Below are 16003 nucleotides of genomic sequence, written 5' to 3'. Positions count from 1 at the left end.
TATCAATAGAGAAAATAAAAGCCAAAACCTGGTTCTTTGAGAAAAATCAACAGAATTGATATAATTCAGTGCTTAAAAAAAAAAAAAGCTGTCAAGCCACGAAATTTAAATGCGTATTACCAAGTGAAAATAGCCAATCTGAAAAGGCTACATATTGTATGACTTTAACTGTATGACATTCTGGAAAAGGCAAAACTATGGAGACAGTAAAAAGACCAGTTATTGCCAGGAGTTGGGAGCAGAGAGGGACAAAAAGGTGAACCACAGAGGATTTTCAGGGCAGTGAAACTATTCTGTCTATAACTGTAATGGTGGATACCTGACAGTGCACATTTGCCAAAACCTACAGAACGAACACCACCACCAAGAGTGAACCCTACTATAAAATACGGACTTTGCATGAAAATGATGTATCACTGTTCGTTCGTTAACTATATAAATGTACCAGTTTGGTTCGGGATTTTGATAGTGGAAGAAGTTTTGCATATGTGGGGGCCAAGAATATATGGAAACTCCCTATACTTTCTGCTCAATTTTACAGTGAACCTAAAATTGCTCTAGGGGTGTCCAGGTAGCTCAGTCAGTTAAGCATCTGACTCTCGGTTTTAGCTCAGGGTCCTGGGACTGAGCCCCGCATCCGGCTCTCTGCTCAGCAGGGAGTCTGCTTCTTCCTCTCCCTCTCTGCCTGCTCATTCTCTCATTCTCACTCTCTCTCTCAAATAAATAAATAAAATCTTAAAAAAAGACAAGCTACTAAGAGAAGCGGTTTGTAACATACATATCAGATAAAGTCTAGCAAAAAGAAAATGACAAAACTTACGCATTAGAAAATGGGCAAAAGTCACAAACAGGCATTTCACAAGAGAACCACAAATGGCCACTGAAAACATAAGGTGCTCTTCCAGGGACGTAAGGATGGTTCAATATCCTCAAATCAATCAATGTAATACATTGCGTTAACAAGAGAACAGATAAAAACCATATGATAATTTCAATAGATGCAGAAAAAGCATTTCACAAAGTACAACATACATTCCTGATAAAAAAACATTCAACAAATTAGGCTTAGAAGGAACAAATCTCAACATAATGAAGTCCTGAAATGAAAAACAACAACAACAAAACAAAACCAAACCACCGCTAACATTATACTCGATGGTGAAAACAGAACTTTTCCCCTAAAATCAGAAATAAGTCAAGGATGTCCATTCTTACCACTTTTATTCAACATAGTACTGGAAGTCCTAGCCACAGGAATCAGACAACAAAAAGAAATAAAAGACATACAAACTGGTAAGAAAGAAAGAAAGAAAACTTTCACTATTTGCAGATGACATGATACTACATACCGAAAACCCTAAAGACTCCACCAAAAAAAACACTAAAGCTGATTAATGAATTCAGTAAGGTTGCAGGATAAAGAAACAATTTACAGAAATCCATTGCATTTCCTAACACTAATAATGAAGTAGCAGAAAGAAAAAAAAAAAATCCCATTTACAATTGCACCCAAAATAATAAAATACCTAGGAATAAACTTAACCAAGGAGGTGAAGGACCTATATTCTGAAAACTATAAAACACTAATATAACAAATTAAAGTTGACACAAAGAAATGGTAATATAATTCATGCACATGGCCTGGAAGAACAATACTGTTAAAACGGCTGTATTACCCAAAGCAATCTATAGATTTAATGCAATCCCCATCAAAACACCAATAGCATTTTTCATAGAACTAGAATAAACAATCCTAAAATTTGTATGGAAATCAGAAAAGACCCTGCATAGCCAAAGCAACCTTGGAAAGAAAAGCGAAGCTGGAGGCATCACAGCTCTACACTTTCCGTTACATTACAAAGCTGTAGTAATCAAAACAGTATGGTAATAACACAGAAATAGATACATAGATCAATGGAACAGAATAGAGCCCAGAAATAAACCCACAATTCTACGGTCAGTTCATCTTCAACAAAGCAGGAAAGAATATGCAATGGGAAAAAGATAATCTCTTCAACAAATGATGCTGGACAAACTGGGCTGCTATCTGCAAAAGAATAAAACTGGACCATTTTCTCATATCATACATGAAAATAAACTCAAAATGGATTAAAGGCCTAAATATAAGACCCGAAACCACAAAAATCCTAGAAAAGAGCATACCTGACATCAGCTATAGCAATGTTTTTCTAGATGTGTCTCCTGAGGCAAGAAAATAAAAGCAAAACTAAACTACTGGCACTACATCAAAATGAAAAGCTCCTGCACAGCAAAAGAAATAATCAACAAACTGAAAGGCAACCTACAGAATGGGAGAAGATATTTGCAAATGACAAATCTGGGAAAGGGTTAGTATCCAAAATACGTAAAGAACTAATAAAATTCAACACCAAAACCCACAAATAATCCAATCAAAATCTGGGCAAAGGCATGAACAGATATTTCTCCAAAGAAGACATACAGATGGCCAACAGACATATGAAAAAATGCTCGGCATCAGTCATCATCAAGGAAATGCAAATCAAAACCACAATGAGATATCACCTCACAGCTGCCAGAATGGCTAAAATAAAAAACACTAGAAACAACAAGTGTTGGAAAGGATACAAAGAAAAAGGAACCCTCATGCACTATCTGAAGGACTGTCTTCTTGTTTACACATCTGGACTTGGCTTTTTGCCTGCCTGGAACATACAAGCTGTTGGTTCTTTTTTAGGGAATCTTTAGTAGGAGTGACTGGATTTTGGGAAGTTAATATCCTTTACCCTCTTTGGGGCCCTTACACCTGAGCGGGGTTATTCAATACTGCCAGAAATATTTATAATTAAAATTCTTTACCCAGAGGGAAAGAAACCAATTGAGGATAATCTAGTTGGATAAGTGGATCAATGTATGAAATCATTTAAATTACACCCCAATTCTTTGAGGAACTGAAAGCAACTGTCCTAATCTGGCAAATTGTTTGCAAAACAAAACTCAGCTCCAGAGGCAATTCAAAATTCACCTATCTCTTCACCAATCCCCAAACTCCTTTATCTCAAACAGCTTGTAAATTATTGGCCTTAGGAAAGCAAAAGTCCATCTTGGAGAAACTTCTATTCTTTCAGTCCCTTGGAGTTAGAAACACAGCCCATTATCACTGACTCCCAAGGAAGAAAGAAACGGGGAAAAGACTTTTTAAAATGCAAACTGCTGGAAGGGCTCCGGGGCGCTGGCAGTCTCGTAGGATTAATTCCAGAGACAAAAACCTTGCAGATTTCTTGGAATCCCATCAATACACAACCTTCCTCTGGTCCCCTGTTACTTTACATAAGTACAAGCTACTCTAAGCCTCTAAGGTCTTACGATCAAGTCTATCAACAGGCCGAAGAAGTCTATCGGGATCCCAATCCAAAGGTCACAGTTTAGAACTGGTGATTGGGCATGTTGGAAACAGGAGAGAAAAATAGCTCAGCCCCACCTGGAAGGAACATTACCAACTGCTCCCGGCCACCGACACTGTCTGCAAAATTAGAAGGTGGTAAGCCTTGAGTCCGCATCACCCAGCTAAAGGCTCCACAAGACACCGAGCCCAATACAGACACTGCAGACCTTCAAATCAAATTACGAGGAAGAGCAGTATCCATCGTCAAGACAGACTTCCACTCAAGACGACGGATCAGGATTGCCTACTTTAACAGATCCTGAAATCTTTCTCCTTTTCCTTTCCTTTACTCTGCCATTGGCCTAGAAAGATAAAGTCTTCATCTTTCTCTCTCAGGCCACTGATACAGGTGTCAACCTCTGGAATTTAGGACAACCTTTTATTTCAGGCTAGAAGAAAATCTAACTATGGTCCTAACTTTCTAGAAGCAAAATAAGGCACCTTATTGGTCAACTCCCCTGAATTTACATCATGAGTTTAAAGGACCTACTAGGAGGCTTGCAGGATTCAAAATTCACTCCTTTTGGCAGGTCCTTACTTCCTCTGTTAGGGTTAGGGTGGGCCTCTGTAAAACTGACAGGGAGGGAAAACCCCATAAAGAGGTGGGTTGCAGTTGTATGATAGCAAAGAGGCTCAGACCAAGGACTGTCCTTGAGGAATAATTTGAATGTAAGAAATGAACAAATAAAAAACTTGGTTCTTGTTCCTAAAAGATTAAAAAAAAAAGTCTTAATACCCCATCTAACTGCAGCTTCACATCCACTGAAATGTTAACCTTTAATCACTCTACATGGGAACTTCCTGGTCAGCACTAGCAAATTTACTGTTAGACCCCAGCTATTCCCCTTAGGAGGGCAATCTTGCCTAAAACAATGGTTTCTTTCCGAATAATTTCATTTTTCCCACTGTCTCTTTATCTTTAAAAGCCTTCCCTTTTCTGTAAACTTTTGGGGCTCCCCCACTTGCTAAATGGGCTACGCATGATTCATGAATTAATAAAGCCAATTAGTTCTTTAAAATTTACTGAGTTTATTTTTATTTAATACTATCTCTGTTCTGGATCTGATTTCTAGTTTTCTCTCTGCTTTACTTACTAGAAGTTTCAGAGTGTCAATTATTGTATTATATAGTATATTATATTGTATAGTACCAAATATTGTACTATTTTTTTCTCTTGTACTTACCACTGCTACTGTATTTTTCCTTCTAACCTCTTTGTGCTTAACAGTTCTACACCTTTTTTTCTGCCCAAAGGGCAGAGAACTTCTCTCTGAATTGTAGTTATGATTCTTACACCTGCTTCTGTTTAAGGCTTATCTTTATAGTGTTTTCTGGCTTTGCTCTTTTCACCTAGTAAATCTGTTTACTGATCCTAGGTTACTTGTTTATTTTAGTCGACCTTAAGTATACCTTGGTGCACTTTTCTGTTATTGTTACTGATGATTTTTATTTGTTCCAGGTAATTTCATAGTATCTGAAAGAGTTTAAAAGCAGGAACAATGCTGTATACACTAGTAATTTCCTGAATGTTCCCAGATGGAAATGACTGAAATTCCACAAATATTCCACAATTCATGAGTCGAAGTTAATGTAAATAGCCTCAAACTTTATTCCATTTCCTACTCCAATTATCTGAGAAGCAGGCAGGCAGTAGATACCATTCCGTCATTAGCAAAATCCTACTACATATTCAATCACTTGGAGAATTCTACTAGAACCCACCTAATTGCATGTTATTTTCCTTAAAATGTACTCCTCCTTACCTTTCTGTATAAACATTTCTTGAAAGATAAAGGCAAAAAGACATTTAGAAATGCTTCAATTTTTTTTCTACTCAACTAGTTTGGAAGAAATAAAGAGATCAGTGAGCTCTGTATCATTTTTGGAGCCATAGTAATCAAGACTACAGCTCAATTTAATATAATGTTGAACAGTATGGGTAAATAATTTGTTAAAACAGAACACCGTATTCAAAGCATCAAAGGTACAACATCAATCACTGGAGAAACTATTCTACTACTTTGCCTTGAAATGACTGTCTAAAAACATCAAGGATTAATAGTGTACCTAAAATTCTATAGCTGTATCTTAATGCAGACCTACACTTTAGCCAGCTAAAGCAATCTGCTTCTATCTCTTCCCCACTCATTAAAACCTTTGATTTTATTTTCAGTTTTTTTTTTTTAAAGCTTAACTTATACACAGTAGTCTCTAATGAAGATTCCCTAAACCACCCCAGAATGAAAGAATGTTTTCTTCCACCAAATTCTTTCATAGAGAAACTCTCACATATATTAGCAAGTGATTAACTTATGCTCCTACTCTAACTGGAACTGACCAGGAAGGCGAGATGTACCTCTCTGACTGAAAATAACTGGAAATTCCTAAGCAAAGCAAAAAAAGCATTGCTTTTTTAGTTAACACAATAGGGGAGGTAGAACTGTGAAAGTTTTCCTTACCACTGTCTTCAATAATTTCTGCATATGTTCCTGGGTCATCTGGTAGTATCTTCAAGCCTTCAAAACTGCCTAAATATTTTTAGTACTTCAGGACTAAATAATACCACAATAAGTATTAAAATACTTATTTTAAACAATTTTTCCAGAAAAAAAATATTTATAGGAAAGAACCCAAATGTTATTTTGTTTTGTTTTTAGGTTTAAAAAATACTTGCGGGGCGCCTGGGTGGCTCAGTGGGTTAAGCCGCTGCCTTCGGCTCAGGTCATGATCTCAGGGTCCTGGGATTGAGTCCCGCATCGGGCTCTCTGCTCAGCAGGGAGCCTGCTTCCTTCTCTCTCTCTCTCTGCCTGCCTCTCAGTGTACTTGTAATTTCTCTCTGTCAAATAAATAAATAAAATCTTTAAAACAAAAAATACTTGTACCGGTCCTAAAATTAAAAGGACTCAGAATACTAAGTGTTGGCAAAGCTGCAAAGCAACTAGAACACATTTCTGTAAAATATAGCCGTACGTGAATGGTACAGATCGTGTGGAAAACAAGTATCTGTTAAGGACATCTAAATATGGAGATATAGAGATGTCTTATGATCCAGCGATTCTACTCACTGGCATATACCCAAGAGAAATTAATGCTCCGTTCACTAATAGTAATGGACAGGAATGATCTTAGCCACTTTACCCATAATAGTCCCAAACTGGAAACATCAAATGTCCAGCAATGTACCAATGGATAAACTGTTATATTTATATACTAGAATATTACATAGTAATGAAAAAGAATCAACAGCTGCTCTTTACAAGGTTATGGGTAAATCTAAGGTTAAATGGAAGTAGCCAGGCAAAAAATAATGAATAAGCATGCTTGCATTACATGAAGTTCAAAAACAAGCAAGACTATTTCTGAACTTCACACATAACATCAGAGCCCCTTGGTGACAGAGGTCAGAACAGTGGTTTCTTTTGGGCTGAGGAAGATGTTAACCAAGAGAGGGATAAAGGAGCCTCCCGAGCACTGGTAATTTTCTATATATTTATACGGATGGTGATTATACAGGTGTATACAGATGTAAACACATATCAAATTGTACACTGAATATCTGTGCATTTACTTATAGGTATGCCTTAATTTAAAAATAACTCATATGATACCAAGAATCTTGGAATAAACATTGCAAGGTCTAGTCATGGCTCTGCCAGGTGTGATTCTTGACAAGGTGCAAAACCTCAGTGGGTCTCCATGCCTCAAACTGAATGCTAAGTAAGGTCTCTTCCCCTTCTAAAATCCATTTATTTGTAGTTTCTATAGAATTTCCTCAGTCTCCATGTTTGCCTTAAACATAGTAATTATATATGTAAAATAATCTTTTCCTTATTTCCACTGAAATCTACCTTGAGCATATCTCCTTAATCCCTACTTGGACAGACTGGGAGTGGGTGTGGGGATGTCTATCAGGCTTATTTTAAACCACTAGAAGGAAACAGCATCAGAATATCTGGGCCATGGGGTGCCTGGGTGGCTCAGTGGGTTAAAGCCTCTGCCTTCAGCTCAGGTCATGATCCCGGGGTCCTTGGGATCGAGCCCCGCATCAGGCTCTCTGCTCAGCAGGGAATCTGCTTCCCCTTCTCTCTCTCTGCCTGCCTCTCTGCCTACTTGTGATCTCTGTCAAATAAATAAAATCTTTTAAAAAAAAAAAAAAGAATATCTGGGCCAAAATTCAAGCACATAAAGTGAAATGCTTACCTAGGAATACAGGTGATTAGAAATTAGTTACGGTCTATTATCTGGAAAGAACAATAAACTATGATGACAGTAGCTAGGAATATAATTTCCTTTGAATCAATAAAAATAACCTCGAACCATTAGAGTGATAATACCTAATAATTTATAACCAATACCCCATAAGGTAAGTGCAGAAACGCAGCTGTTCCTTTCAAATCATCTAGATCAGGAATTAATACTCCGGGCACAAGTGCTACACACTGAAAAAAGGAATCAAGAAGACACTCCTTGGTAGGAGGAAGCAGGGTACCTAGGGGAGAAGTACACTGTTTTATCTTTTCTTTCTTTCTTTTTTTTAAACAGCAGGTACCTGTTTATTACCTTTATAAATGGAAAAAAATAAAACTTACTTACACCCAACTTTTCCCCATAAGGAGATGCTACCTGAATTAAGTAGTTTCATTTTATATCCTTATTCTGGGTACATATGTCATCAAATCACAATGTCAGATCAAGTCAGAGCACCCCAGTCACCACTTCATAAGAAAGGGGAAAATGCAATGGTTTTAGAAGTATTTGAATCTAAGGAACTTCCCGTACAGATGGATTAGGGATTAAGCTTCCAACCTGTGGGGTTCTCTACCTCTACGTAAAAATCAATACCCTTCAGATGACAAAAGAATTACTACATGTTATGAAATGCCATGGAAAACAGCACTAGCCCACTGAGACCAAGGCATGGATTCTAATTCTGGTCTTTCCACCTCAATTTGAGTGAATCATTTTTACTTTCTGATTCACTTTTCCAACCTGTAAAGCGAAGGGACTGGGTTAGATCATCTTAGCCTTTATTTTTCTCTATTACTAAAAATCCCTAAATGCTTAGAATTCACCACTTGCTTACCAACATGTGAGAAGCTTCTCATGTTAATCTACACAAAAAGCCAACTATCTTTATTAATAAGAGTATCTAGAAATTAGAAATCAGGAGTCACTAAAATTGAATGATGGACATTAAGGCCTAAGGTCTGTGAAAAAGACCTTTAACTGCTATAAATTGGGTTTGCTTCCATCAAAAAAATAAAAAGGACCATAATTCTAAATATACAGATGAATTAAATAAATGAAAAGGTCTATAATGAGCTAGCTAGAGAATTTTTTTTAAAACTCACTGATGAAGTTGTATCTATTCCAAAAGAGAGCTGGAGTTTACACACATACACACACCCCTTTATTGCCTGAATATAGGGTAATAAAAATAATAATGACATCTACTCACTTTGACAGAGATACTCCTCCAGCCTTCCCAATCATCTCCTCATGATGTAACACTGAGTGGTTCCATGGAATCTGAAGGAACTTTAAGAGTGTTCTCATCCACCGTTCAGGATGCAAGACAAGTTGTTCATAGTGAACTAACATGCATTTTTTATAGCCAACTTCCATACACTGGTTATACATGGTCTCTATGGCACGATTCCATTTGGTCAAACAGTCTCTGTAACTGTTCAGGTCAAACCCAGCTATGGTAACTTTCCGAGAAATCATTGAATGTACTGATGCCCGGCCATCTCGGACCATCAGGAGAAATTTGGCATTGGGGAATAACCTAGCAAGGTAAGTTAAAGATTTCAGGGCAAAGGGATCTTTATTACATAAATAAGGAGCTGGTTCTCCGTGCTTAACAATAATTTCTAGTAGGAAGGCTTGCATGGCAGAATCCAGCACTTCATCAGTGACACCAGCCTCATCCAAGCGTATTTTCTCTTTACTTGACCGCGACCACATCTGCTTCAGGGCCAGGATTCGGGGAATCACCCTGGTTTCCTCTCCACAGCGAATATCAGGGTGTGCATCTAGCATGGCCCTCATGAGTGTGGTTCCACTCCGAGGCACACCTCCAATAAATATTAAAGGCATATCTTTGTGATAGGCAAAGGTTTTATTGGCTTTGACATCCAGGCCAGTTCGCACAGTGGTCTTTATGCTCTCCAATTTGAGGGGCTGGCTACGTTCTTCTATTCGGTGATGGCATTCCATGGCGTGTTGGCCCAAGTAAAACACAGTCACAGAACTAATCACCAGACATGCCAATAGTAAGTTCTGCTTCAGTTTTCCAACCATCTTGATGTGGTTATCTTGTTATTAAACAGATAGTCTGCTCAAAATAATTTTCAGAAAATGTTCAGGCCATGGAGATTCTGTTGCAGAAAGCAGATGAACATCTAATGGGAAAAGGAAAAAGTTATTTTATCATCACATTAAGACTGTTTACCAAAAAAAAGAAATTGTTTACAACTTAGTCATCAGTGATCACCATTACATTTTAGCTAGAAAGAAGCTGAAGCAGTCTTAAATACTGTGATATTCTTGGAACATAAGTATACACAAATGCAAGCAAAAAGAAATCATTTCTAATCAGAGACAGCTTTTCTTAATTTAACAATTCTGAAGCTGGGCTGCCTGGGTGGCTCAGTGGGTTAAAGCCTCTGCCTTCAGCTCAGGTCATGATCTCAGGGTTCTGGGATCGAGCCCCGCATTGGGCTCTCTGCTCAGCAGGGAGCCTGCTTCCCTTCCTCTCTCTTTGCCTGCCTCTCTGCCTACTTGCGATCTGTCTGTCAAATAAATAAATAAAATCTTAAAAAAAAAAAAACAAAACCATACAATTCTGAAGCTAGGTACCTTACAGAGAATGGCAAAATAAAACTATTTCTATCAGTGAATCATGCAAATATTTAATATGTCCAAGTATGCCTGCAATCTAACCACTGGCATTCAGATTTGCTTCACCCCTAAGAAGTCATTTTTCTCCATTCTACTCTAAAGAGAAATTACAGAAGAAATATACAACTGCCGAAACTTTAACAAAGATTCAGTTTATTTATCCTGCAAGTCATTTATTTAGATACTACAGGCCAGATACTTGGGCTTGGCTGAGGATAAGCTTTGACAACAAATACAATGCCGTCACTCCTGCTCTCAGGAAACAGTCTCATGAGCAGACAGATGTGCAAACGATGACAAAACGCACCCAGAGCCTTAGTAGAAACAAGCCAACAGGACAAAGACAGTATAATGAAAAGAAGTACATCAGTCTACCAGAGGAAGCTATAAAAGCCTCAAAAGAAAGTAAGAGGAAGGGGTACTCTGAGCAGTAGGAACCTGTGTACAATTTCCTGCGCACCATGACACGACAGAACACAGCCCAAGAGGGAGGGTACTCTCAGCAGCAGGAACTTGCACTAAGACATGACCGAACACAGCATGTTTAGGAAAGAAGTCGTTCAGGAGAACGGGTGAGCAGTGTGTGGAGACGATTATGCAGTCATGACTGGCGAGCTCTTGGCCAGTGAAGAGGTGCACGGAGGCGAAGAGGAGACATGAAAGGAGTGACGGGAAGGTAAGCACCCGCGCAGATATGAAACGCCCGAACTCTGAATGTGCTCCGCTACGCACATGAAGATCCACCGGCAGATGAAAGGTCACACCGTCTTAAGACACTTGAGCCCAATCACTGTCCACTAAGCTACACTGACAGGAAGGCAGCCCCTGGAGAGCCATGCTTAGAAATGAAAACAATGTTGAGTGTGCAGGTGTGCATTTGAGCAGCTCCATGAGCACAGATTTACATGAAATGTCCACACAAGGCAAAGTTAGGGAGACAGAAAGCAGAGGTTGGAAGCAGGAATTTAATGACAAAGGCATGAAGTGAGTTTTTGCAGGAATGGAAATGCTCTAAAACTGGACTGCTGTGTTAGTTATACACCTCTAGAAAACTTCGTAAAAATCAATAAATTGGACGCTTACAATGGTAAATCTTATTGTATAAAAGTTATACCTCAACACAGCTGGTTTTTTTTTTTTTTTAAAGAATACTTTCCTAGAAAAATATTTTGAGAGTCTCAGTAGGATACACCAAGATCTGGTTTTCGTTTGCTCATATATCCATTCCTTTCACTGCGTGTCTGAACACATATTATGTGCCAGGCAATGTACTGTACTATAAAGCTACAGCATGGGAAAACAAAGTGAGAATACATTGAGATTAAACAATCAGCTTAATGAGACAGCAAAGAAAGAGTGCCCAGGTGGCTCAGTTGGTTGAGCGGCTGCCTTCGGCTCAGGTCATGATGCCGGACTTCCACGATCGAGTCCCGCATCAGGCTCCCCGCTCCTTGGGGAGCCTGCTTCTCCCTCTGACCTTCTCCTCTCTCGTGCTCTCTCTCATTCATTCTCCCTCAAATAAATAAATAAAATCTTAAAAAAAAAAAAAAAGACACCAAAGAAAAAAGCACTGATTAAGAACACTAGTAGTAGGGCACCTGGGTGGCTCTGTTGGTTAAGTGTCTGACTCTTGATTTTGGCTCAGGTAATGATGTCAGGGTCATGGGCTGTGCATGGGCTGCATGGGCTGTGCTCTGGGTGTGGAGCCTATTTAAGATTCTCTCCCCGACTCCCTCTGCCCCTCCTCCCCCACCAGTGTGCTCTCCCTAAAACAAGAACAAAGAACACTGGTAACAACATAGCACTGAACTATCTATACAGAAAACTGCATCCATGATATAAAAGACATACTTAAGATGTTATACGAGTATTCGGTTTAAAAGGGGTCAGATGTTTTTTATAAACAGCAAAATTGCAAAATTAAGTTGCAAAATTAAGATTTAACCCTAGAATAATAATATTTTGGTTGAAAATTATTAAGCATAAATGAAGAAAACATTGCTGAAATGGAAACAAATTATCTATAGATGTGAGGACCAACATTTTAAGCAAAATAAATGACAATAAACCCAATCTGGACACATTCTGGCAATTTCAAATAACCTTCAATTTCAAGTGAGAAGAAAATACTTCTGTGGGCTTTCAAAGAAAATAAGGACCAAAGGATCAAATAATAACCTGGCATCAGATGTATCTACCACACTAAACGCTTACCCTCTGGTTTCCCAGTAGTCACCGTTCTTTATTTTTCAAATAAAAAAAAAATAATTTTTCAAATAAATAAAAAATATTAAAAAATTCATTTTTCAATGATATTTGTTATTTCTCAGAGTAGGTAAAGAAAAACAAATATTTTTAAAATAACAGGAACAGGGATGCCTGGGTAGCTTAGTCAAAGTTTCTGCCTTCAGCTCACGTCATGATCCCTGGGCCCTGGGACTGGGTCCTGAGTTGGAGTCCCTGCTCAGCAGGAAGCCTGCTTCTCCCTCTACCCCTCCCCCTTCTCCCGCTCATGTGTGCATGTGCTCGCACGCTCGCGCACACGCTTCTCTCTCGTGCACACACGCACGCAAAAAATAAATAAAATCTTCTAAAATAATAGGGACAGACTACCTAAAAAGATTACATTTAGGTAGAGATCTGAACAGTGAACAGGATATAGGTGAAGTGCAGAGAACATTCGAAGCAAAAGCAAGTAGATATGCAGAAGTCCTGCAATGGAAGGCCAGTTCAAAGCCTTCAAGGAGCAGGGTAAAGCAAGAGAAAAAGTGGGTGAATAATGAAACTTGAAAAATGGACAGGGGTCAGATCATAAATCTTGTGGGTCAGTTTAGGAATATGACATTTTATGAAAGATGCAATCAGATATGGCTGATTTAAAAATTTTAAGCAGGGAGTTACTTAATCCTGTTTTAGGTTCATATAGTCTCATTCTGGCCAAAATCATCTTGAAAAAGAACAATGCTGGAATATTCACAATTCCCAATCTGAAAACTTACTACAAAGCTAGAGTAATGAAGACCATGTAGTACTGGATAAAAACAAGCATATGAAAGACTAGAATAGGATTATAAATCCAGAAATACACCCTTACATTTTTGGTAAGTTGAGTTTTCTTTCTTTTTTTTTTTTAATTAAGTTTTTTATTTCAATTCCAGTATAGTTAACACACAGTGTTATATTAATTTCAAGTGTACAATATAGTGACTCAATTTTACACATTGATCAGTGCTCATCATGGTAAGCACATTCTTTAATCTCCATTACTTATTTCACGAATTCCCCACCCACCTCCCCTCTGGTACTATCAGTTTGTGCTCTGTTACTAAGAGTCTGTTTCTTGGGGCACCTGGGTGGCTCAGTGGGTTAAGCCGCTGCCTTCAGCTCAGGTCATGATCCCAGGGTCCTGGGATCGAGCCCCGCATCGGGCTCTCTGCTCAGCAGGGAGCCTGCTTCCTCCTCTCTCTCTGCCTACTTCTCTGCCTACTTGTGATCTCTGTCAAATAAATAAATAAAAATCTTTTTAAAAAAATAAATAAACAGGGATTCATGTATCCCTTTGATTTTTTTTTTTTTTTTTTTTTTTGGTAATTTGGGATTAAATACCCAGTAGTGCGATCACTAGGTCCTATGGTAGTTCTATTTTTAACTTTTTGAGGAAACTCCATGCTGTTTTCCACAGTGGCTGCACCAGGTTGCATTCCCACCAAGAGTGCACAGGGTTCCTTTTTGTGCACATCCTTATCAACACTTCTTGTTTTCACATATTTTTTTATTTTGACCATTCTGACAGGTGCAATATGATATCTCGTTGTAGTTTTGACTTGCGATTCCCTGATAATGAGTGATGTGGAGCATCTTTTGATGTGGTCAACTGATTCTTGACAAGGTTCTGAGACAACTGTGTGAGGAAGGAACATCGTTTTCAACAAATGGTATTAGGACAATTGGATATCCACATGTAAAAGAAAGAAGCTGAATACCTGCTCACAAAACTTTACTCAAAAGAACTAGAGGGAGGCCTGGGTGGCTCAGTAGGTTGGGCGACTGCCTTCAGCTTAGGTCAAGATCCTGGAATCCTAGGATCAAGTCCCATATCGGGCTTCCTGCTCAGCAGGGAATCTGCTTCTCCCTCTGAACTTCTCCCCTCTCATGCTCTCTCTCTTTCTCTCATTCTCTCTCTCACATAAATAAATAAAATCTTTTAAAAAAATTAACTAGAGACTTAAATGTCAGAGCTAAAACTATAAAACTGAGATTAGAGAGGTATAAATCTTTGTGGCTGCAGTTCATTAGACATAAGACCAAAAGTACAAGAGACAAATTAAAAACAGATGAATTAGATTTCATCAAAATTTAAAACATTTGTGCTTCAAAGAACATCATCCTTCTTTGATGTGAAAGTGAAAGACAAAAGATGGGAGAAACTAATCATGTATCTGATAAAGGACTCGTAGCCAGAATATATAAAGAACTATTATAATTCAACAATAAACATAAATAACCCAATTAAAAAGTAGGCAAAAACCCATACAGACATTTCTCCAAAGAAGAGACATAAATGGGCTAACATGCACATAAGATGCTCAATATTCTTCAGGAAAATGCAAATCAGAACTACTTCACACCGACTAGATGACTATGATCAAAAACACAAATAAATAACAAGTGGTGATAAAGACGTGGAGAAACTGGAATATCCACTGCGCATATGCTGCTGGTGGGTGGGACTGTAAAATGCCGCAGCCCGTTTACACAAGTTTGGCAGTTTCTCCAAAGGTTAAATGTAGAACTAACATATGATCCAGCAAGTCTACACAAGAGAAATATAAACATGTGCTCCAGAAAACTTGTGCAAAGCATCACTACTTATAGCTAGAAAACAGTAGTAACACAAATGTCCACCAACTGACAAACGTATAAATAAAACATGGTATATCCAAACAACAGGGTATTATTCAGCCATAAAAGGAGTGAAGTACTGATATACAATTCTTATACACAAACTTTGAAAACATTATGCTAATTGATTAAAAGAAACTCATAAATGACCACATATTACATGATTCCATTTATATGAAGTGTCCAAAACAGGCAAATCTGTAGAGACAGAAAAATTAGTAGTTGCCTGGGGCTGAAGAGAAAGGGAAGATGGAATTGACTACTACATGGTTTCTTTTTGGGGTGACGAAAGTGTTCTAAACCTAGATTGTAGAGAATTTTTTGGTATGTGGTTACATCTCAATAATATTGTGTTAAAACAACAACAACACACTACACACTTCTTAGAATGGCTAAAATAAAAAAACACTGACACTATCAAGTGCTGACGAGCATGAGTAGCGGGACTTCTGTATTTCTGGGAATGCACAATGCTACATCTGAAGAAGTGTTTGGTGGATCCTGATACTGTAAACATACACTTATCATACCACCCAGTCACTGTACTCCTGAGCATTTATCCTAGAGAAACGAAATCTATGTTTACACCAACCTGCACATGAATGTCCTCAGCAGCTCTACTCATAATCACCAAAAACTAAAAACACATGCAACATGTAAATCGGATAAACCATGGTAAATCCACTGATGGAATACTCCTCAGCACTGAAAAAGAACAAACTCTTGATACACACAACAATGTGGATGAATCCCGAAGGTAACGTATATCGTATA

The 16003-nt window shown here is 38.2% G+C and overlaps 1 protein-coding gene across 5 annotated transcripts in view; it reads right to left on the bottom strand.

Annotated features, from left to right (window-relative positions):
• TPST1 (tyrosylprotein sulfotransferase 1) overlaps positions 1–16003 on the bottom strand; it is a 104656-nt gene that overhangs the window by 58076 nt on the left and 30577 nt on the right. For all 5 annotated transcript variants that reach the window (XM_045074897.1, XM_045074898.1, XM_045074896.1 and 2 more), the window contains exon 2: positions 8883–9828. In XM_045074897.1, the coding sequence (XP_044930832.1) occupies positions 8883–9727 (845 nt within the window). In that variant the 5' untranslated portion in view covers positions 9728–9828. The remainder of the gene's footprint in view (positions 1–8882; positions 9829–16003) is intronic.

This window comes from Mustela putorius, unplaced genomic scaffold, assembly GCF_011764305.1.
Source record: "Mustela putorius furo isolate JIRA1106 unplaced genomic scaffold, ASM1176430v1.1 tig00000139_pilon_pilon_pilon, whole genome shotgun sequence".
Classification (NCBI taxonomy): Eukaryota; Metazoa; Chordata; class Mammalia; order Carnivora; family Mustelidae; genus Mustela; species Mustela putorius.
The sequence above is the reverse complement of the archived record's forward strand: the minus strand, read 5'-3'. Positions and strand labels throughout refer to the sequence as shown.